This window comes from Ochotona curzoniae, unplaced genomic scaffold (genome assembly GCF_017591425.1).
Source record: "Ochotona curzoniae isolate NIBS_2020 unplaced genomic scaffold, NIBS_Ocur_1.0 scaffold_2587, whole genome shotgun sequence".
NCBI lineage: Eukaryota > Metazoa > Chordata > Mammalia > Lagomorpha > Ochotonidae > Ochotona > Ochotona curzoniae.
The window spans coordinates 9,423,410-9,447,505 of NW_024467096.1; the positions used below are offsets into that span (position 1 = coordinate 9,423,410).

Sequence of the window (24,096 nt, forward strand, 5' to 3'; positions counted from 1 at the left end):
GAGGCGCATGAGGCTGGGGACTGGGGCGGCGGGGCGATGACCTGATCCGGAGCCCGTCAGGGCGCCCCTCTTTGTCCCCTCCACCTCCCTTCACTCCCTGGCTCCCTCCCTGCCTTGCTCCCTCTGAGCCTGTGCGGAGACCTGCTCGGTGCGGCGCCCCGGGCGGACCATGGCGGGGAGCTCCAGTTAAAGGCGTGTGGGCGCCGAGCTGGATAGGACACCTTCGGCTTCGCTGCCTTGGAGGGGGCTTATTTAAACGACTGAGTCATTCCAGATTTAGGATTCCCTAAATAATCACCAACTGTGCCCGTCTCGTGCCGGAAAAGCCAGCGGAAAGCGAAGGAGCGCCCGCTCCTGGGACCCCGCGGATAGCCTGTCGCGCGTTTCTCCCCTGGGGTTGCTTGGCCCTCGAGGATCTCCTCCCTCCTCCTGCTCCCTCCCCCTCGCCGCCGGCTCCCTTTGCAGTGCGACTGGCGGCGAGGCGTGCGCTCCACCGCTGGACACAGCTGCCTGCGCCCAGCGCGCCTTCCAAGACCCACTGGCTGCTCCCACTGGGCGCTTCTCGGGATTCCAGAGCTGGGGCGGCCAGTTCCGGAGCACAGCAGCCGGCGCGATGCATCCCGTAGATGGCCTCAACCCGCCGGGGCGGACCTCCTAGTCTCCAGACCTGCGGGCCGCAGGGAGTTAAATTGCTGCCTTCCTCTCCTTCTCGCCTGCGGTTGGTGGGTTGTTTTCTAAAGGAACGTTTGCTTCACTTTTTAGTGTTTTCCACCGGGGACACGCGGCCCGCCTCGTTCCACACTCTGCTTTGTAAAAGGGTTTTTCTATGTCTGTGTAAATCTACTTCGGACACCTTGCAACGCTGGCACCTCTCCCACAGGGGCAAGTGCTTGTTGTTTTGGACCTCCTTCTTCCCCTCCACTTGGTACCCCGAACGCAGTGTGAGCAAACTCCCCTCTGCCCCCTGGACGCGGATCGCCGCGGGGTGCAAGTTTGAGGTGCCAACGTCTACTTCGCCAAGGCCTGGGACCGCCCCGTGCCCGCCGCCAGCGGTCGGGGAAGTTTACATCTGGATTGTCACACATTCTGTCGCCACTGCCCAGACTCTGTCTAACCTTGTGGGCACCGGGTTTTCAGCACTGCAGCCTCCTCAAATATTAGCACTGCCTCCCCTCGTCTGCCCTGCCTCTCCCGGCCGCCGAGGTCCTGCCCTCGCCCCGGCGGAGTGGGATCCCGAGAGAGCAGTGGACTCTGGGCCTGGGGCGGCCCGCTCTGAGCAGCTATGGCTGCTGCGATAGCAAGCTCCTTGATACGGCAGAAGCGGCAGGCGAGGGAGTCCAACAGCGACCGGGTGTCAGCCTCCAAACGCCGCTCCAGCCCCAGCAAAGACGGGCGCTCCTTATGCGAGAGGCATGTCCTCGGGGTGTTCAGCAAAGTGCGCTTCTGCAGCGGCCGCAAGAGGCCAGTGAGGCGGAGACCAGGTCAGTAGAAAAGCGGACAGTGGGCTCCCCGGAGACAGACAGTGTTTGCGTCTTGTTCAAAGCGCCTGACGTTATCTCTGGCAGGGAAGTGGGATCCCTCTCATTCTGACCCTTCTGCTCTTATTTCTGGACATCTTGCATTTCAAGTACGCTCTGCCAATTCATAGTTTTCTTGTTCCAAATTCAGGAAAGCCCTTTTGGCTCTGATTCGTTTGTGGACTGATCAGGGCGAGGGTATGGAGACACCTAGTCTGGAATAGCCTGTGGAGTCCTTGAGGGCAGTGACCATCTCATTATGCATTTAGTAGTTCTCCCTTTCTCTCTGTCCCTCCTTCCATTCTTGCTCAACCATCGATCCATTCATGCAACCACCCATTTATCCATAAAGTATTCGTGTGTCCTGAGGACCAAAGGGCCATAGCATTAAAGGATAGACACTTAGCAGACCCTGGATAAACTTTAAGCTGTTTTTCTAACTCTTCGTTCAGCCACACACAGTGTTGCACCTTTCAAGCATCCCACTTAATTTCTCACCTCTTCTTTTTCCCACACTGCCCTTTCACTTCCTTTCCTGTAGTTCCTCTTCTTTCCATTATCTTCCTGCTTCTGCTGTGGCTTTGAAGCCTCTGCTCACCAACTTTGCTGTCCCTATTACCATCTTTTGTGAATTCACTTCTACTTTAGGGACGCTTGGGGAACAAGATGGCATTTGAAGCTTGACCTGGGTGTTGAAACGGAGACTGTAAGATTTCACAGTGATGCTTTTGGTCTGGCCATTTCCAAGTTGATTTTCTCCAGTGGCCCTCAACTCAATGATTTGGTCAAATCTGCAAAGAGTAATTGGATACCTTGGATTTCACTATGATTCCCAGCCTGAGAGAAAGAAGGCAGAATTGCCAAAATCTGGGCTTCCTCTGACTATTGATCCCCTGGGAGTGGCTGCAGGGTCATTTGCAATCTGCTGATTCTATCCACTTACTTGAGACACCTGGCAGGAAATACTGTCTAGAAGGGGAGTTTGTTCTGTGATCCACTGATGCATTTGAGTTAGGCTTCTGGTTTTGTTTACTGGGATGAGTGTCCTGGGTTCCTTGAATGAGATGCTGGGACTAGATTCATTGGAGAGGTGGTAAGAAAGATACACAGGATGGCTGGACTAGAGGGACTCAGAATTAGGTTAAAATTTTTGGAATAAGGCTTGTGAAGACACTGTCTTGTTTTATTGCGATTTTGCAGGATTTTTCAACCTGCAGTGGGGTTGTTTTGTAACTCTGTGATGATGATAAAGTAGTAAATTTTAGGGGTAAGCAAAAATAATCATGATCCCAATTGGAAATGCTAGTGAAGTCTCATATAAACCCTTTTTCATGTAAAGTAAGGAAGATTTATGTCTGCACAGTCATTCATATGAGGGGAAAGTGAGCTCCCTGTTTTGTTATGCATGCATCAGTTGGGGGGCTTCTTCTCTGGGCTTGTGTGTGGTCCACAAGGAACTTCAAGGTTCTTAACTCAAGGGGATTCTTTGCCCCAATCTCTGAAATAGATTCTGTTCTCTAGTTGGGATAATTTTATGTTTATTAGTTGAAGCCATTCAACTTACTCAGTTAGAGACAAGGTAATTGGTATGATTGGCAGATTATGTTTGAAAATGGATAAGGTAAATTCATTGGATTTTTGATGAAGTTGATTAGGCAATAAGAAATTTGAGGGCTTATTTTTGCTTGGGAAAGAAATTTTATTCATTGATTGTTCTGGCACTTAGCTTTGTGTCTCACTAGAAAATTGAGAAATTGAGGGAATTTCTGAGTCTCTTGTTTCCTTAAGTCTTCATTTAATCTGCTTCTTTTTTTCATCTATTTAGTGCTCATCTTGGCTGGGAGACTCCTGGCTGGTGACTTCATTTAGCTGAGGTGTCACAGTGACAATTTGGCAGAACCATCGCAGGACCTGTTAAGACATTCCCAGTGCAGGGACACCATGCCTATGCTTGTACAGCACCGACTTAAGCTTGTTCCAAGGCTGTGCTCAGAAGAATGGGAGTGTGGGGTATGGAAAAGCTTTCTGGAAAGGTGGTAGCAGGCTATTATCGTTAGTAACAAAGCCAAATAATCTGTTGGTTTGCAGTCGGGAACTGTGATTCACATAGCATGGGATGAACCTGTTTATAGAGTGAGCACCTTCTACATCTCAATTCCAGAGAGGATTCTTCAGCTGGATTGGTAGGAAGTTGCCAAATACCAAAAAGAAGAAAAACATTATTTAAGATAATCTGTTTTATATGCACGTTGATGTTCACTTAATATCTGAGTTATTCCTGAAGCCACTAGTCTTTCTAAGTCATGTCCTTATGAATTGAATACTGAGTCACAAAAGCAGAATGGTGAAATGAAGTCTGTTGTCCTGAAAAAGAGCTCCTGTTCTGGAAGTCTGCTTGGAGACACATGTTCCCTTGACCAAGCTTTCTAGGAGAATGAAGCTGAGGCAGCAAGGCTAAGTCGATTGCTTGGTGGGGATGACCAGGATTGTATTTCAGGGCTGACACATCATCGTCTCTTGATTTCTTTTCTTTGTTCACCAAGTTTTGGTATGTATTAAGCTGAAACTTTGCGCTCACAGTGAACATCCTGACTTGATCATGGCAAAGCGCTCCTGTTTAAGAATTATGCCAAACACAAAATGAAGCCATGGAAATTGGAAAGGCAGGACCTTATACCATGTAGTTTTAGAGACTGGAGCACATGTTGTATGATTCATGAATGCCATATAGAGGGTATAAATTGCTGATACACCCTAGCGTTGTGCTGCAAAATCCTTACAATTATAGATGATAATAGAGCACCTCACCAACACTGTGGTTTATGAAAAGATACACAGCAAGACTGTGGCAGAATTGAGACCAGAACTAGATTGTGTTTTTTCTTTGGTCTGTGCTCTTGGCAACACAGCATAGAAAATACTATTTGTGAAGAAAAACTGGCTGTTCTCTGTCAAAGCATGAGAATAATTTTGGGGGTGTCCAAGTATTTACCATTTTGGAGTGATATTACTATTATCTTCACCATCATTATTTTATGATTGAAACAGTAATAGTGTTAGATGGAGAAGATGAATTACAGGGGGTGTCACAAGCAAAGGTAAAGCGCTAGTTGTTCTAAAACAGCCACCCTATGATTTAAGTAATTGTAGTAATGAAGACCAGTAGAAAGGACAGAGATAGTTAGCCTTGAGGCGCTGCATGGCCTGTGACCTTTGGAAATTATATTCTAGAGACCTTAAAATGGGATTTTGGCTGAGGTACACTCCCTAGTACATAACAATACATTCATGAGGTCATTATTCAAGTCATTTTTATGTGTGAAATAACTGTGTGAGTCAGGCCAGAACATTTAATTGAATGTTGATACACTTGATTTGCTACATGTAGGCTGTTAGTACATGCGCTTGAATCACGTGGCTTATTCCTTGTCGTCACTCGCTTTGTTTTGGAAATGCCTTCAAAAGTGATTAAGTCCCAAAGGACTGTTGTTTTGGCTTAAAAGTTATATTAGTGATGGGTAGAATTGATGATCATGAAGAGAAAGATGTTTAATAGAATCTGATCATGTCAAAGTAGCCATGAACCTTACAGGTTTTATAGTATCACTGATTTTCAAATGAGAAAAGGAAACATTCAGAATAGTTACACATGCTAAGCAAGATTTTCAGTGATTTTGATGTTTTCTTCTTTTTCTATATACTTTAGTTCATTGTGTTAAACTAGAAAGCAAAAGAAAATCATCAATCTTGTGTTTGTATGACTTAAACATTTGGTTTTATATGCTGTTCCATCTAAAATCATGAGGTAGGGTAATATTACTAGGTGAAAAAATTGAATTCAAGATCTGACTTTAATTTTAACACTTTTTTGAGTTTAACTTATTATATTTTTCTGAATTATTCTTTCTGAAATTTTCCTCTTGCTTTGGTAAGTGTATTGTATATATTAGTATACTCATTCAATATTTTACTATCAAATATATCCTTGAATAGAAGAAGCCATCACAGAAGAGAACCTTCAGAAAGTAAGATTACAGCCAAACTGACGGAATGCTTAACCATGTTAAATATGGAATAGAAGTCCATTGTTATAAACAGAAATGATTCTGGGCAACATATATCAAGATGGATTTTTTATTACAGGTGATATTTTACTTCTTTTAGCAAATATTTTTATCGTATTTTCTCTTTTAAAGGTATGACTCATGTCAGAATATTACCCTTGATGTTTGTTAAAAACACACACACATACACACATACTTTTCTATTTAAAAACCCACCCCAGTGTTTAAGCTGATGTTTTGTATTTTTTAATCCTCCTTTTCTGTATAAGTCTACATTCTCATCAACAAATTATGTTTCCATTGTAAGACAATTTTAAAGTAGCTGCGATCTCTTTCTTTTTTCCCACAGAGATTTCATCAAGCCATAATTCAGGTTTAAGTCTTTAGATTTAATGAAGTTAATATTCTTGAACAGAATTGGAAAAACAATTTGTAGGAAATGAAGCATTCTCTACATTTGAGAAAGAAAGTGGAATATTTTTGGAAGATCTTTGGATACTAAAGTTCTGCCTCATCAAATGTGTTTTAAAAAAATTCTGAGCTTACTAGCTTAACATTTTATTGCTTAATTCTTGGTTAAAACTATTTGTTCATGTGTATTATAGTTTAGATTTGATGTGGGAGATTTGTTAATGATGATTATTTTTTATCTAGTTTTTGTTTGCATAATTTGTATTTGCTATTGCTTATTTGTCCAGGAATTATTATAGATTTTATGAGGACTCTCAAAGATGGCTGTGTTAGACATAGACAACATTCTTAATATGCTGCTTTTTATTTTATCTAATGGCTTACTGATGGAACTATAGTGTTTTCCCTACAGTCCGAAAAAGAAGCAATGTATCTACATGACACGGATTCAGGCAGTTTGCAATATTTCTATAAGTTAATCATTTGTACTTGAAAATTTAGGAATAACTTGAATGCCACCATATGTACAGGTTAATTTACCATTTTCACTCATTTTATTCATTATAACAATTGGTGAAGATACTTTGTCTAATCTTATGAATTAGTAAACTAAACCTCAGAGTGCAGGAGTCTGATTCAAATTCATGGAATCAGAATGTGAGTAAGTTGTCAGCTGGCCTATGTTTTCCATGATACAGAACATCTGTCCTTTTTATTTACTTGTTTGTTTAAAAGGCAGAGTGACAAAGAAAAAGAAGGGATTAAAAAAGGAGTAAAATGTAAGGATTAAAATAAGGATAAAAGATAAGAGTAAGAGAGAGAAGGGAAGAATTTTCCATTTGTTAGTTCACTGCCCAACTGGCCTAAGCAGCCAGGCCAAAGTTAGGAGCTAGGAAATGAATCCCAGTCTTCCTTGTTGGCAACAGGGAATGAAGTACTTGGGCTAGCACTCACTGCTTCCCAGATGTGTTACCACGATGCTGGATGGGAAATGGGGTAGTCAGGACTGGAACCAACTTTCTGATATGATATGTAAATGTCTCAAGCGTAACTCAGTCCTCTTAATCGTCTAAGTCCACAATGCCCACCCCAGGTCATCTGCCTTTATTTCCCATCAAGCTCAACTAAGAAACAGTGAATCCGAATAATGCTGATTTAAAACTGAGAAACTATTGCTGGGAGAGAGCTGCCCAAGTGTCAAAGAACCAGGGACCATGATTACGTGCTTTGCTCTGTGTGTGGGCCAGACTTCCCAGGCAGGAGTGAAATGGAAAAGCTAAAGATCTCTTGGCCAGCACTATGTTGTTAGTTGTTGTGCTCAGACTCCTGGCTGGGCTATCCTTATCTGCAGTCACAAGCCTCAGGGAGATCTGGAAATGCCATCAGGGGCATTGAAGCAAGCCACTGGGAAATTTGAGTCCAGAGAGGCACACTTTCTTGACTGTAAACATCAACAGTTGCTTCAGATGTTTTCAACAGTAAGGAGGTTAATGTCAAGTTCAGGAGAGCCCAGTAGGGGTTTCTAAAAATTACCATACAGGTGATAGTGTCATACAATGATAAAACGTATGGACTTTGGAGTAGGAATGGACTTACAATTCTGGTACTTTATAAGGATTTACTCAGCAAAGTGGCCAATTTCTTTTCTTTTTTCCTGGCTTTTATTTAAGAACTCTCTCTCTATCTGTCTGTCTCTCTCTCTCTCCCTCCCTTGATCTGTTGATAGATGTTGATCTGTCTAAAATGCAGGGTGACAGAGGGGGGACACACACACACACACCTCTGTTTACTGATTCACTCTCCAAATGGCCCAAATGTATCAGGGTTGGGCTGGGCTAAAGCCAGAAATATAGAACTCCACGTCTTTCTCTTGTGGGGGAGGGACCCAGACACTTGGGTCATCCTTTGCTGCTTTCTCTTATTAGGGAGCCAGACTGAAAACACAGAAGTTGGACTCAAATTGGCACTGTAGTATGGGTTGCAGGGTTACATGTGTTGGAGTAACCCACATCTGCGTAGTGCTGGCCGCAGACACACTTCTTGAGATCCTTGCCCCTCAGCAAGGATATTTTCTCCAGCATTTCATTAGGAAATGCCTTTCTGAGGGGGAATCATCAAGTTGACCTTTAAAGGAAGAGACTAACAAGGAATGAGGGAAGAACATTTATGGCAGAATAAGACCTGTGTGAAGGTTACCGTGACATGGAGCTTGGTGCCTTTGCTGAAGCTGAAGCAGAACAAGAGAAATAAGAACAAGCGGGGAGAGGCACAGGAGATCCCGGGAAATCTGACAAGGGCTGACTTGTGCAGGGTAGCAAGAACCCAATTATTGATTTGTATTTTAATCTAGAATCCATAAAATGGTTCTCAACGGGGTTGGCATATTGTGACTTGTGTGTTTATTTGAGCCCTTTTCTTTGAGGAAGAGAATGGGTTGCAAGGGAGGCAGAATACAAGCAAAGAAACAAAAAAGAAACTTCCACTACTACCACCAACAAAAGCAAAACAAACCAACAAAAAAGACTAGTGCACACCTCGGCCAGTGGTTCTCAAGGCGCAGTGCGCAGGTCCTGGGAGCTCCTTTAAGGACTTTCAATGGGTCCACATAATTAAAACTATGTCCATAAAATTATTTTAGAATAATACTGCTTATTTTCCCTATTCATTCTTTCCATTATGGGTGTTCAATAGCTTGCCAGAGAATAGATTCTCTATTTTGTTATCTGAAAACTATTACAAAATTACCTCTCATGGGGCCAGTGCAGTGGCATAACAAGTTAATCCACTGTCTGCAGGGTAGGCATAGCATTGAACACTGGTTCCTAGATGCTCCACTTCCAGTCTAGCTCCTGTCTTATGGCCTATGAAAGCTGTAGAGGTTGGTTTGGGACACTTTGGGTCTCTGCATTCATGTGGGAGACCCAGAAGAAGCTTCTTGCTCTTGGTTTCAAATCAGCTTGGCTCTGGCCATTCAGGCCATTTGGGAAGTAAACCAGCAAGTGAAAGGTCTCCCTTTCTTTCTCTCTCTCTTTCTGTCTCTCTCTTTCTCTCTCCCTCTTTGTGTGTGTACATGTTTGTTTGTATGTGTCTCCTTATCTCTGGAAATCTGCCTTTCAAATAAAAATAAATAAATCTTTTAAAATATTCCTCCCTTTTATAACCTTATTTGTATGTGAGACTAGATTGACTGTAGAAGCAAATTTGAGATTCCAGCTAACTTCTATTAGCCAGACATTTAAATATTTGTAAATATACCTATAGCTAGTCTTTTTGATAATTTTTTGGTTTTGAAAATGAAGCTATTTTATGTTAAAACACTATGTTAACATTTAATGGGCCTCTTGTTATTTCTGTTAACAGATATCTGATGTATTCTGTCATTAATTTCTAAATGCAATACATTTCTAGAGAATTAAACTACAGTAAGAAAAGCTTTGAGGCACTCAGTAATTTTTAGGAGTATGAAAAACGTTCTGATCCTATAAAGTTTGAGATCCATTGGTCTAGACTATAAATAATGTTGACATGAAATAAGATCACTATGGCTAAGAAAGGAGTAGGTGCAGAACTTGATAAGAGATAAATGATGCGTTCAGAGAGGAATGTGTGTGGGTGATCACAGGCTGAACAATTCAAGAGTGAGCTGTAACTTTGCTGATATAGAGGAGTGCTAGGAGAGAGGCAGAGTTGAAGTGGGTCAAATGTTATAATTGCCATACCATGTGGTGCCAAGGTAAGAAACTAAGTACTACTTATCATTTAGTAGTTTTTCCATAAGCTGAAGATCTTTAATACCAATTTATAAAACTGTGTACTTCGTTCTGGAACACTCAAGACAATGCTTATAAATACTTAAACTCTTTCATCAATCAAGAACTACTACTTTGCAAGAGCCATCCTATCAATAAATGCTGAACAACTTTGGAAAGTTCATAATCCTTTATGTCTGCTGATTTTACTTTTGTTGAAATAACTTGTTAAAATATGTGAATTATTTTATCATAACACTTATCTTTAATGCCTTTTTAGAAGTCCCCTCACAGGTATGATTTTTTTTTAATATTTTTTAAAATTTTATTGTAAAGTCAGATATACAGAGAGAAGGAAAGATAGAGAGCAAGACACTTCAGTCGGCTGATTCACTCAAGTGGTTGCAGTGGCCAGAGCTGAGCCAATTCAGAGCTAGGAGCCTCTTCTGGGGGTCCCATGTGGGTGCAGGGTCTCAAGCCTATGAATCATCCTCGACTGCTTTCCCAGGCCACAAGCAGGGAGCTGGATGGGAAGCTGTACCACTGGGACACAAACAGTGCTCATATGGGATCCCGGCACAAGCAAGGTGAGGGCTGTAGCCACTAGGCTACAGTGCCGATCCCATAGGTATGATTTTTTTTTTATAGATTTATTTATTTTTATTGGAAAAAGATTTACAGAGAGGAGGAGAGACAGGGAAAGGTCTTCCATCCTCTGATTCATTCCCCATGTGGTTGTAGTGGCCAGAGATGAGATGATCCAAAGCCAGGAGCCAGGAACTTCCTCCAGGTCTCTCACATGGGTGCAGGGTCTCAAGGCTTTGGTCCAGCCTTGACTGCTTTCCCAGACCACAAGCAGGGAGCTGAACGGGAAGTGGAGCAGCTGGAACATGAACTGTAGCCCATTTGGGATCCTGGTACATGTAAGGCGAGGATTTAACTACTTCGTTATCATGCCAGGCCCACATGTATAAATTTTAAAGGATAGTTTTACAACAAAATAATACCTTATATTTTAGTTTTCCGTGATTTGGAGGGGGAGCAATACTTTAATACATGGTAGGCAGACACAAATATGTTCATTAATGGAAGTAGAAAACATAAAACCTCTCCATTATTTAAAGTTGAGATAAAACATTTGAATGCCTGTTAGATGCCAAAGATGTTTGACCTTATGGTGTCCTTAAATGCATGTTTCAAACTGTTTTAAATATCATGGAGAGCTGATGCCTATTTGGATTGGTAAGTTTGGACAAAGCATATTCACTTGTGCATTGCCAAGTGTCTGCCAAATTATTTGTAGTATTTCTTCATCCCCAATCTTGTTTCTAATGACATATATGACTCTTATTTGGAATTTGCATATATACAGTTTTTCTTAATGATGTTTCAAGAATCAGTAGGGAGTCTAAGACTGTGAATAGGGCAAATGGGATCCATACACCAAACCACAAAATAGTATAGTATGAATAGTATAGTATGAATAGTATAACCACTGACCATTTGGGTCAGTGGTTCTTTGCTCTGCCTACACAATTTAATCCATTGAGAGTTTTAAATGAATATATGTTAATGACATTCTCAGAATGTCTGATTTAGTGGTCCAAGGTGTCCTTTATTCGTTTTGCTTTTAACCCCTTAGGTGAATAGAATGTATAACTATTGTTTACAACCACCAACCAGTTTGATCCTGCATGTCCTACTCTGTGGTCTTGAAATAAAAAAATATGTTAACTTATTAATGCCTTTAGGAAACACTTCTGATGGATGCCTGAAAGCTGGATATAATACATTTAACTTTAAAATATTTCTTACTTATTTGTTAATTTCAACGACAAAGCCAAAACAAAGAGTGAGAGACAAAAAAAAAAATTTTTTTTTAAAAGAGCTCTGAAACGCTGGTTCACTCCGCTGTTGCTCACAAGTGCTGGTGATGGCAGGTTGAAGCTAGGTGTCAGCAACTCAGTTCTCCCACATGGGTGGCAAGGGACCAGCTGTTGGTCTACTGCCTGCAGCCCTGCAGGGTGTACCTGGCACAAAACTGTACTCAAGAGCTGATTCATGATCCAAACTCAAGAATTCTAGTGTAAGACCTGGGCATCTTAACTACTGTGCCAGACAATTACCTCTAATTTTATTCATGGCGATGATCCCTTTATGTTAGTGAATTCAGACTATTGTAACAAGTTGCTATGGACTGCATAGCTTGACAGTATTTTTCACACAGTTCTATAGGCTGGCAAGTTTGAAATCAAGATGAAGATTTCGTTTCTGATAAGAACCAAATTCCTGGCTTGTAAGTGGTTGTCTTGCTGCTTTCCAGAGGAGGCACAAAGGTGCTGGTGTTTTCCTCTTCAAGGCATTAATTAGCAGAGCCCGTGGGACCCAATTACCTTACCTTCCATTATCATCACATTGAGGTTTGTGATTTCAAAGCATGGATTCCAAGGGGAGGGCAAGGAACATCCAATCAATAGCACTTTCCTTTTTTTGTTCTTGTTGAAGTTTTCAGGAGTCTAACCTCATCCCCGAACTGAGCTGTGTCACGTGTTGTGTTGTACACATCACATTTCTGTGGAGAATGTGAGTCCTTCTGTGGAGAATATTCAAGAGTTACACTCTGCTCAGTACCTTGGTTCTCTATCGCTAACCTGTTGTTGGTGCCACTGTGCTTCTTCAGCTGCCATTAATCCATGAGCGGGCGACGCACCAGCTCATTGGACAACATCAGAGCAAGCAGAGTTCTGAAGCCAGTATCTGCACTTCTAATGTAGGAATACTTAGGTTCTGCATGATCGATATTACCAGTTTCTAAGGTCTAGTTAGAATTCGATTCTGAATTTGGAATCGGGTTTGTTTTTCCTAATCTTAGTATTTTGGAAATGGATATCAGTTTCTTTGTGAAACAAGAAGACTATATTTAAGGATATATAAGGAGTTGTTTACCTGGGAAACCATTAACTATTGCTCCCTTCTCCCAAGAGATATGTTTATGGTTAAAGACAGGAAACAAATCTATTCTCTGCTTCTTAATTACACAGGAAGGATGATTTTTTTTCTGGAGTTATGTTTTAGATGTTCCTGAGTGCTGACCCTTGTTTAATAACCTGTAATCCTCTGGTAAACATATCTTTGTTTAAAATATACTGTCTTTATTTCTTTTGATCTCATCAGGTTTGTTGTGTTCCCTAAAGATTAGGAAGTAAATCCAATGTGCTGCAATATTTTAGGTTTCTTCATGCTAAGGTCAAAAGGAGGATTGAAATGAAGTGTTACTATGATCCATGAAAACAAACTGTGGACTTCTGTAGGTTATTATAAAGAGTGACTATAAGCAGGAATTTCCTAGAGTTTTTAAAAGTTATATTGTTAAATGTTGACTTCTAATTTTGGAGATTCAAAAGTGCCCATGACAAAGTGTCCTCAAATCAGAATATAGTTCATCTTTAATTTTAAAAAGGGTAAAATTTTAAATAAGTGCCACATTTGGAACCTATATTCAAATTGCCTACCTTAGCTGAAGTATCATATTTCAACTTCAGAAAAATAGCCCTAGCTGAACTATGTAAATTGTTTCTGATATATTAGATTGTGTTTAAGAAAGGAAAGACAGGGCTGACTTGTGGCTCAACAGGCTAATCCTCTGCCTTGCAGTGCTTGCATCCCACATGGGCACTGGTCCTAGCCCCAGCTGTTCCACTTTTTATACAGTTCACTGTTTATGGCCTGAAAAAGCAAGGGAGGGTGGCTCAAGTCCCAGGGAGCCTACTCCCACATGGGAGATCCAGAAGAAGCTCCTGGTTCTTGCCTTTGGATCAGCTCAACAGTGTCTCTTGTGGCCATGTGGTGAAGTTGAACTAGCTGATAGAAGATCTTTCTGTCTCTCCTTCTTTCTAAAAATCTGACTTTGAAATAAAAAATATATATATATATATATTCTAAAAGAAATGGAAGACATTTAAAATCACCCACATGGCTGAAACAAAAAGTGTTTATCCAGATCTGAGTAATTGAACAATGCTGGAAAATAGAGAATTTCAAATTCTGAAGAATCCTGTGGGTTTTTTTGTTTGTTTTTGTTTTTTTTTCACTGTGAAGCCTGTTAAAACTGTGTTTCTACCATAGTTATTGTTTCAGAGAAGTGTGTGCTGAATTTTCACAATCAAGGTTAGGGAAAGGTAGTAATCTAGAAGCTCAGAATTCTAGGAAAGGAGGTCACATTAATTGAAGCCTGACAGCCTTTTACAGCTTACCATGGAATAGCCCTCTGAGTGACTGGAACGTTTCTTTCCCTCAGAAAACTCGAAAGCGTTCCTGGTTGCCTTCTCCTCCCTTATCTGTTCCTGACAGAGCCTGGGCCATATTTCTCTGCAGTTTTTGCTTAGGGTAGGAGTTGACAGATGGTGGTTGGACCGCCTCCACATTCTGCAGCTCTGATTTACAAGCAGCCTGTATGTTCCTTTTCTCCACCTAGAGGTAGGTCATGAGAAAGATGAAGGCCAAGAAGGCAGCTTGCTTTGAACTGTGCTCTGCCTTGTGTTTGTAAAAGATCCTTTTCTTGGCCGTGTTTCTGTGCTTAGTGTTCTGGGTTATCGTGCAGCCTCTTGGGTTAGAGTGCCATTCGTTGGATTCTGCAAATGGAAGCCACCATTTGACTGCAGGACCTGTCTCTTCAGGGTAGTTATTGGGACTGATGAAGAGATGGAGGTTCTTTGGTCTTGTCTCATAACACTTTCAGCTACACTGCTATCTTGGTGTTTTTCTTTTTCATGCTAAGTCACATTCAGACTGAAGCTCCTTTGTTTTGTGGTCACTTCTGTGAGGGTTGGGGAGCAGCCAGCTGCATGCTGGGGGTTCATTGATTGAACCCAGGCAGGTGTCTGAAACTCTCATGAAAACCTCTTCTTAGCATTGACACTGTGTTTAGGACCTTTGTCTCATCCCATTGTATAATCTGCACATGAGTTTGAGGCTGAGTATCTCTGACATCAGCCCTGGGAGGTCTACCTAGTAAGAAAGACAATTTGGTGATTGGCTTACATGAGAAAGTATCAGTTGTAATCAATGTGTCCAATGCATGGAAGAGGGAACTGAGACTTAATGGGTAATCAATGCTGTCATATTGTATCGCACTTCTTGAGTTTCTATGTATTATGTGCATGGTAGTGGGGTATGAAAAATAATGTAAACCATCCTGTTTTTTATTTAAAGATGTATTTACTTTTATTGGAAAGGAGAATTTACAGAGAGAAGATATAATAGACAGAAAGATTTTCTGTGTGCTAGTTCACTTCTCAAGTGGCTGCAACGTCTAGAGCTGAACAAATGTGAAGCCTGGAACCCAGAGCTTCTTTTGGGTCTCCCACATAGGTGTAGGGTTCCAAGGTCTTGGTCCATCCTCTACTGCTTTCCTAGGCCAGAAGCAGATAGCTGGATGGGAAGTGGAGCAGTCTGTGCCTATATTGGATCCCAGTGCATACAAGATGAGGATTTAACTATTGAGCCATCTTGCCGGACCCTTTGCCTTTTCTTGTAGGGAAACAACAATGTAAGATTTGCTAATTGCACAAATTTGTATTACCAACGAGGTTGTAGTTTTGCTGTATTCTTTTGATTAGTTTCTTTTTTAATGTCAATATTTCAGGAAAACTAGTAATTTCCTTTTAAAAAAATATTTATTTTCACTGGGAAATCATATATACAAAGAAGAGGAGACAGATGGGGAGATCTGTCCGATGATTCACTCCCCAAGTGACTGATCTGAAGCCAGGAACCTCCTCTTGGTCTCCTACGTGAGTGCAGGGTCCCAAAGCCTTGAGCTATCTTCTACTGGCTTCCTAGACCACAATCAGGGAGTTGGATGGGAAGTGGGACTGCTGGGACATGAACCAGCACCACATGGGATCCTGGAGCGTGCAAGGCAAGGACTTTAGCCACTAGGCTACTGTGCCAGGCCCAAACTAGTAATTTCTTAAAAATTAGATATATTCTATCCTTTTAAAAATGCTTATGTGGTTCAAAGCCTGGCCCAAAGCAAATGGTATCATTACTGATCAATATTAATAAGCTGCACCATCAGGGTACTTCCTCCACGCTCCCCCATTGCTATAGCCCTCCCTAACATAATTGATACTTACAGGATTATTGCCTCTGTTTCTGTTCATTTGATAATAGGTTGTTTCTTTTATTCTCCAGGAGAGACACTGCTAACTGCCACACCTAACTTTCACTTTCCTAGACAGTTGCCCTCATTTGTTCACTGTGTTGCAGCCCCACCATGTTTTTGAAATCCAGCTCAATTTCTTTTTCTTTTTTTCTTTTTTTTTTTAATCCCCAAATCTTCTTGGATGCTGGCAGGTAGAAATGAATCACTGCCTGTCCCAGGCTTTGTGCCTTTATTATGTGCAGTTCAGCTTGCCTTGTCTTGTAAATTCTCCTACCTGTTTCTGCCACTGGAATGTCCATTCATCTAGAAGCCCTGTCACTTCAACACTTTTTTCGTAGTCAGTGGTCGAAGTGATCTTATCAAAGAGAAATTATCCCACTGGTGATTGTTGTGCACATGGCATCAGTACTAACTGAAATCTAAGGCTGAGGAATTTTTGCACACATGTGACAATGTTCACAAATGCAAGAAACGAAGTTAGTGTTTTAAACTATTTTTTATTTGATATTAAATCACAAAAATATCTGGTCATTTTCTTTTGATCTTAATCGATTACATAGGTGTGTGGGACCCCATGTCTTCTCTCTCTCTCTCTCTCTCTCTCTCTCTCTGTCTCTCTGTCTCCAGCCAACTTCTAATTCAATCCTTGTTTCACTAAGTGTGTATTTTTCCTATTAGCTTCTGATCTTTGCTCTTTCTGAGCAGAGTAACCACCTCTCAAGTGGGCAATGCCTTTGTGTGTGTTAACATAGGGAGCACCCTCATACTGATATAATAAAAATATATAATATGGTTTAATAAAACTACTGGTATAATTAAAATGTATTTATATCTTCACCCAGAAACCTTAGGAAAATTGGTGGTATGGTCAGTATAGAAATGTACCCATTTCTATATTGGCTGGATTTTGTTCCTAGAGTTAATGTGAAATCACCTTTGCCATTGATTTACAATATAGCCCTACCTGGTCCTTACAGTTACAGTTGAGATCAGCAAAGTCATTTAGTGTTAAGGACTCTTGAGGGAATATGTTTACTCAAGTTTTGTGTTCCATGGTGAAGCTGTAAGTGATGGGGGAATACAATATTGATTGGCTCTAATGAAAAAGCTTCTTTCTGTCAACCCTTTATTACTTCATTGGGTCTTCCTCTTTTCCTCTTACATCCATCAATAGCTGCAATAAGTCAGTCTTCTATGTATGCCACAGACTTCTGTGTTTTTTCCTTTGGCTTGGTTTGAAATCCAGTGATTTTTAAAGAAGCTATGGATAAATACCCTTTGATTCAGTTTAAGGCATGGTAATGCCATAGCAGTAACACTGGGCCATGGGTCAGAGTGACCTTGAAGTGGTCCTTTCTCTTTAGCTTAGTTTGCTCATTTTCAGAACAAAGGATTTTGACAATAAAGTTTCTGAATTATCTCTGTTTAATTCTTCTCCCTGTTTGTTTGGTGTTAATACTTATGGAAGTTGGCTAGAAGGATTTTAAGATGCATTGTCTTATGAAAAATAGCTTAATGATGTGTTGGACATGAAGTTCTAGAAGACTTGTTACGCATATTAAATGTCAGTAGAATTTAGCAAATTTATTTTGAACTTTCTTTCATATTTATTTATTCTTAAATTACAGAGTAGAATTAAGCAAACTTAACTAGTTGATTGTATTTAATTAATTGATTGCATTTCTAAGAATTTTTTATTATTATTTAGGTTTCCAGTATTCCTGTCATCATTCAAGGTAGATTTGTCATCTATTTTTGATTATTAGCACTGAAGTGGTTTAATAAAGCTACTGAGCCACTTTTTGAAAGTTTGGGAAGATATATTTATTTATGTACTCATGTAGTCTCAGAGTAATGGCAATTAGGAAAAGTACTTTGTGATAAGAAGTAGAAATCAGAAACATTTCTGAATAAGCTAATGTAGACCCAATATACTCAAGGTAGTTGTCAATTAGAAAATGGAGACATGGTAGGTATACTGTAAGTATACACTAGAACAGAGGTAAGACACTCCTCAGTTTTAATGTTTCTGGGTTTGGTGGATATTTGGATACATGGTTTAGGTATATTTAGGTATATTTATTAGAAGACTTAGAATAGAAAGGTATAATTAAGATTTTCTGTGATTTTACTTATATGTATTATTCATATGTTCCCATAAGTATTTGATCTTTTTCTTTATATGTTTCTCTGTGCAGTGTGATTATAATAATGATAGGAAAATTCAATTTTATTTTTGAATCATTGTGCATGTTGTTTAACCAAAACATTAGATTGGCATTCTCTACGATTTTAGGTCTAGCATAAAGTTGGTTGTAACCATTCCATGAGAAGAGTTCTTTCTGCCTCTAAAAAGACTGTCAGTAGACTACCTCACAATATAATGTGACAGCATTGATCTAGCATGTGAAGTAATTAAACAATTGGATGGCTGTTATGTACTATTTTTCCCTATGTAGCTAGATGCTGAGTGTGAATGTAGGATTGGCTGACTTATGTTTTGATTAGAATATGTTTTCAGTAAAATAATTTCTTGAGATGAGTTTTTAGGTAGAACATGGATGTTAATCTCTTTCACTTTGAGATAAAGATCCTAACGTGTGGCTTGATAGATAGATGTCACATAAAATGTCTGTTGAATCAATAATATCGCCAATGTCATAAAGCCTAAAAAAAACCCCACATAAATACAAATTACTCTTTCTGGTGGAGAGGGAGAGCAGGAAGCACTCAGCAGAGCTCTTTGAGCACAGACGAGTAGAGTCATTTTATACAGTGTGTTCCTTCGGGAAGTTTGAATTTCTCTGATAAAATTTTCTGATTCAGTTCTGTGACACACATCGGTAGCAAAGTTATGTTCCATTAACATTGTAATGTAAGAGTGGCAATATTATAGGAGACTTTTAAGGTCATGTAACTTCATTTTTTTTTTACTTTGATCGCATTACCACTGTCCATTCACTTACGTTTTCAATTATTTAGCAACTATGCATTGTCTACTTATGGTAGACCTAGTACCAAAGTAGAAGTCAACAGAGAAAAGAGATGCAGGTCTTTTTTTTTTTAATGATGTTGGGAGTTAATAAAGGTATAGAACATAAAGAGTTTCATATGTGGGCTTTGTTTTACTGTTTCCAATCACTGTAGCATGCTGTCAGCTCTTACGATTGCATTGATATTTCCTGGATTCTTTTTCTTTTATTTAAGAGGCAGAGAGGCATACAGACAAAGACATAGAGAAGCAGACAGAGATTTTTAAAAGGGGGGAGAGATATATCTTTCATCAGTGATCATTTTCCGAAATATCTGCAATGAACAGGACTAAGCAGAACCAAATCCCGGAGAAAGAGCTCAATTCAGGTCTCTAACATGTATGGCTGGAAACAACCACTTGAGTCATCACCCACTGCTTCTCAAGTTCTGCACTGTTAAGAAGCTGGAATAAAGAGGCTGGAGCTCAAACCCAGGTACTCTGCTATGAGATGTGGTCAGTCCTGACAGGTACTAAACTGCTCGACCGACACCTGCTCCATCCTGGATGCTTATTGATTTATATGTTCAAGGGGAACCCAAACTAGAAACAAAAATGAAAGGGGGGAAAACACAACTCCACTAATCCTTTTTTGCCTAATAGTTCTTTAGATCAGTGCTTCTTTACCTTTAATGTGATGAATCACCAAGGGAGCTTGTTAAAATGAGGATTCTGATTCAGCAAGTCTGGAGTGGCACTGGGATTTTCTCCCAGGAGACACCAGTTTTGCCAACCTGATGACTACACACTGAGTAGTAATGCTGTAGAAATGTTTAAGCTGCAATATGCTGCATTTCCTAATGCTGTCTCTTCATTTTAAGTCTTAACACATTCAGACTGTGTCTTTCCTACATTCTCAGTTCTTTGATGGAATGTGGCTTCACCCCCTGCTGTAGAGGTGATATGGAAAAAGTTAACAAACTTAGAAACTGAAAACCTATAATATCTAAAACTGCAGTGCATATCGGAGGTATGTTGACTGTCCTTATTAGCTACCTGTGTACAAACTCAGTTTATTCATATCACTGTACAGAGTGTATTTTTTTTTTACTTTGAATCACACGTAGTAATTCAGAGTGGAGCTGCAAAACTTAGAGGGCAACACCCTCAGTCTGGCGTTGAGTTTGTGGGAGGTCTTTGGAAGATCATTTTAGCCTTTATTATAGTAATATTTGGTTAGCTGTCCTTGCAACTGCTGTTTATAATGTGCTCTGAGAAAAGAACTTTATAATTTCACAGTAGGGATTTTATTATTTTTAATGTTAGCCAAATTCTTAGGATTTTTTAAAAGGTTTTTTTCTGCATTCTGAATTAGGTCTTTAGTTGGTCTAGGCCTCATCTGAATTGATCCAGGCACGTTCACAGGTAGATTACACAGCATGTGAGCTCCATGCTTGAAAGCCTTACTGCGTTTAGCGTTAAGAGTTCTGTGCACATTGTTCGCAATTTCGCTGTTACAGTCAGCGAACTAATGTAACGAGGGGATCGCATTTTGCTAATGTTGAAATAGTAGTGCCCTTTGTCCTTGCTGCACTCATGCAAGTTCCTACTCATCACTTAGACCCACTTCCCAGGCAAAATACCTTACTTTGTCCGTTGTGTACTCACTCACTCAACAGATGCTTTGTCATATTGAGCCTCTTTATTCAAGTTATTTACTTGTTACAGTTTCTCTGCTGCTAGTTTGTGCACTTGTGAGATCTGGGCATCTTTGAAGACATTTTTGCTTGATGAATGGCAATAAAGGTATTCCCAGTTTTGTCTGTTTTTCTCCTCCTTCTTCTGAGTGTTCTTCTTGGCTAAAGCTATCTGTATTAACTTTGCCTGTCACCTCTGTATTTGCTAGAGACACAAACCCTGTCATCTGCTGCTTCACTTTCCAAATGCCTGCAGTAGCTGGGGTTGGGCCAGGCTGAGGCAGGGTCTTCCACTGGTGGCATGGATTCAAGAACTTGAGCCATCACTTGCTGCCTCCAACAGGGCTCATCAGTAGGAGACTGGAATGAGCAGCAGAACCAGGACAGGAATCCAGTCAGAGAGACTGCACAGACTCATTCAAACATCCACTCGGTCTGTTTCTGTTCCTCAGATTAACATAAGAGCTCTTCGTATAACTCTCCAATGCTAAGCTATATATCTCAGGCAGTTGTTTCACTGTAACTCAAACGCAACTCTGTTTATTTTGTATTTCATTTTATCTTATTCCAGATTCCAATCTGCTTTGTATCTTAAGATTCTCTTCTCCGTAAAATAGTACTACTGGTTTGAAACAGTTTATTTTATGACAGCAAACTTCTGGTCTGTCTAGTTGGAACACATTTATTTTTATTCATCCCCTTATCCTTATATGCAGTTTCAAACCACATCAATTGAATATCTGTGTGCTTTGCTGCTTATTCACCCAGTACTGAGAACTTTCAGGGAACTGTAAAAAATATAAGATGAAACAGACACAATCATTGACATAACATAGTTGTCAAACTTTGTTTCATACTGTCTGTTTTTTTTTTCCAACCATCCTGCCATTTTAGGTACTTGTTTTTTTTTTTTAAGATTTATTTTTATTATTTTTTTATTGGAAAGGCGGATATACAGAGAGGAGAGACAGAGAGGAAGATCTTCCGTCCGATGATTCACTCCCCAAGTGAGCGCAATGGCCGGTGCTATGCCAATCCAAAGCCAGGAGCCTCTTCCAGGTCTCCCACGCGGGTGCAGGGTCCCAAAGCTTTGGGCCGTCCTCGACTGCTTTCCTGGGCCACAGGCAGGGAGCTGGAAGGGAAGCGTGGCTGCCGGGATTAGAATTGGTGCCCATATGGGATCCCGGGCATGCAAGGCGAGGACCTTAACCACTTGCGCCACTGCACCGGGCCCCATTTTAGGTACTTGTTACAGCTGAGGTGTTTTGGAATTCGCTATGTAGCTACTCAACTCCACTTTTTTTGAATCCCTGATCATTTTTTTCCCCCTCTCTACCTCCCTCTCTCCTTCCTTCCAAGATTTATTTATTTTTATTGTAAAGACAGATCAGATTTACAAAGAGAAGTACAAGCAGAAAGAGCTTCCTTCCATGCACTGATTCACTTCCCGAATGGCTGATGCTGAGCCAATCCAAAGTCTGGAGCCAGGAGCTTCTTCTGGGTCTCTGACACAAAGGCTTTGGCTCATTCTCTACTGCTTTCCCAGGCCATAGGCAGGAATCTGGCATGGAAATGGAACATCTGGGATGCAAACTAGCATCCACATGGGATCTCAGAACTTACAAGTTGAAAATTTAGTCATTGAACCATCATATTGGGCCAGACTCCCTCATCATTCTCACACAGAATTTTCAAAACATACTGTCTATCATGCTAGATTTCTATAAAATTAAGAGGTTCCAAACAGCTTACAAAAGTACCCTTAAATTGCCTTTACAATGACTATGATTCCCCTAAGATCATGTCCCAGCCAATCTCTTTATGTCTCTTAGCATATTTATCTTCAGCTGTCCCTCCCTTCCCTGCACCCTCCAGCCAGGTCAGGAAGGTGAGAATTTCAATAGGTGGTACATGTGGGTGGCAAACATATGAACAACTACATGGAAATGGGAAACTCTATGGTTGTGTGACTCAGCAGTTATGACAGCTTAGAAATGCCCAGCACAAAAGAACTTTTCCCTGTTGTCTCCGTTTTGTTATTTTTCAAATAGTCTGTGATCTAGGTAGCCATTTTGGGCATGTTATGAGGAAGAGGAACTTGTGGGAATTGGAACGTGTTCCATGAGCTAATTGAACTCAGAGAGTGATTATGACTCAGCCCGCAGCACAGCTCTTTCTATATAAACCTGGGTCACCACAGAATCTCTCTTGGTTTAGCATAAGTATTTTGAACTCAAAATCAGAACCTTAAAACATATTTTAGTAGAGGAAGTTCTCTTATTGCTCACATCTTATAGAAAATGATCTTAATTAGATATATAATACTTATTTCACCATTTATTCCTTGGTCTAATTTAATTGTGGCTTATTTCTGACATCACTGGTTTATAACCTGCTATAGAAATTATGCATTTTGAAAAGTGAATTGTACAATTAGAACCTCATCAGATAATGCCTGCTTATTAAACTTATGTAGCAAATGAATGTTTAAATTTCTTTTTAATTAAAATAGAAATAAGGTAGACTTGACCTGAATTTCTGCTTTTTGGGTTTTTTTTTGTTTGTTTGTTTTATTTTTACTAAAATCTAGGACTGCTTAGAAATCTAGGTCAGGGTCAGCATTTAATGCAGCAGGTTAAGCTGCTGCTTATGATACATCCCATATCAGGTGCTAATTAGAACCCTGGCTGTTGCACTTCTGAGTAAGCTTCTTGCTAATGTGCCTGGAAGGATGCAAGTGACAGGTGAAACACTAGAGCCCCTGCTAGTTCCTGCATCGGTGTGGCCCATCCCTGGCTGTTGAGGCCAGTTGGGAATGGAATACTCCGCCTCAACCCTTCATCTCTCCTGCATCCTGCATCCCTCTCTCCCTCCATTTCTTGGTTGCTCTACCTTTTAAGTAAACAAGTAATAATCTAACAAATATGTAGGATAGAAAGAAGGATATGAAGAATAACATTAAAATATATATGAGCAGTTTCTTACCTACCCATGAGAAAATTCTCAGTTCAGAATATTCCAGGTTTCAGGGGAAATTGTACAATATATCTTGTTAGTTTTTCAAATTTTGTTAATCATTCAATTCTATTTCATCATAAGATGTTTATCTTTCTTGACTACTTTGCTTCTTTGTTATTTTTCTCCCCCCCTACTGCCTCCCTAAATTACAATTTGGTGTCACAGTTTTAGATATCAGGAGAAAATAATAAAAATTTGACACTGCTTTACAGTTCCCAAGGTACAAGTGAAGTTTGTGTTCTTTTACGTTTATTTCATTAAAAATTAATATTTTTTAGTATATTTTAAATTTAATACTTATTCTTCAGTATTGTGTTTATATTTCAGTATGGTGTACAAAAATATGAGACATATTTAGAATATAGATTTATTGTGATTTTAAAAAACAAGGTGTTGAGTATCTTCTATACTCTTTATTTGCAACTCTTATTCCACTGAGCACTGCATTGAAATTATGTGATATTAAGTTGCATATCTGTATAGGTTGGATTTTTGGTGTATGA

General features: G+C 40.1%; 1 protein-coding gene across 3 annotated transcripts in view; it reads left to right on the plus strand.

Moving 5' to 3' along the window:
* Positions 1 to 24,096, plus strand: part of FGF12 (fibroblast growth factor 12) — a 527,052-nt gene that overhangs the window by 293,706 nt on the left and 209,250 nt on the right. Inside the window, exon 1 of one of the 3 annotated variants that reach the window (XM_041002926.1) lies at positions 464 to 1,481. The exons of the other annotated variants lie outside the window; for them this stretch is intronic. Coding sequence (XP_040858860.1) covers positions 1,283 to 1,481 — 199 coding nt within the window. The 5' untranslated portion in view covers positions 464 to 1,282. Of the gene's footprint in view, positions 1 to 463; positions 1,482 to 24,096 lie in introns of those variants that run through there. 3 annotated transcript variants of the gene reach the window in all.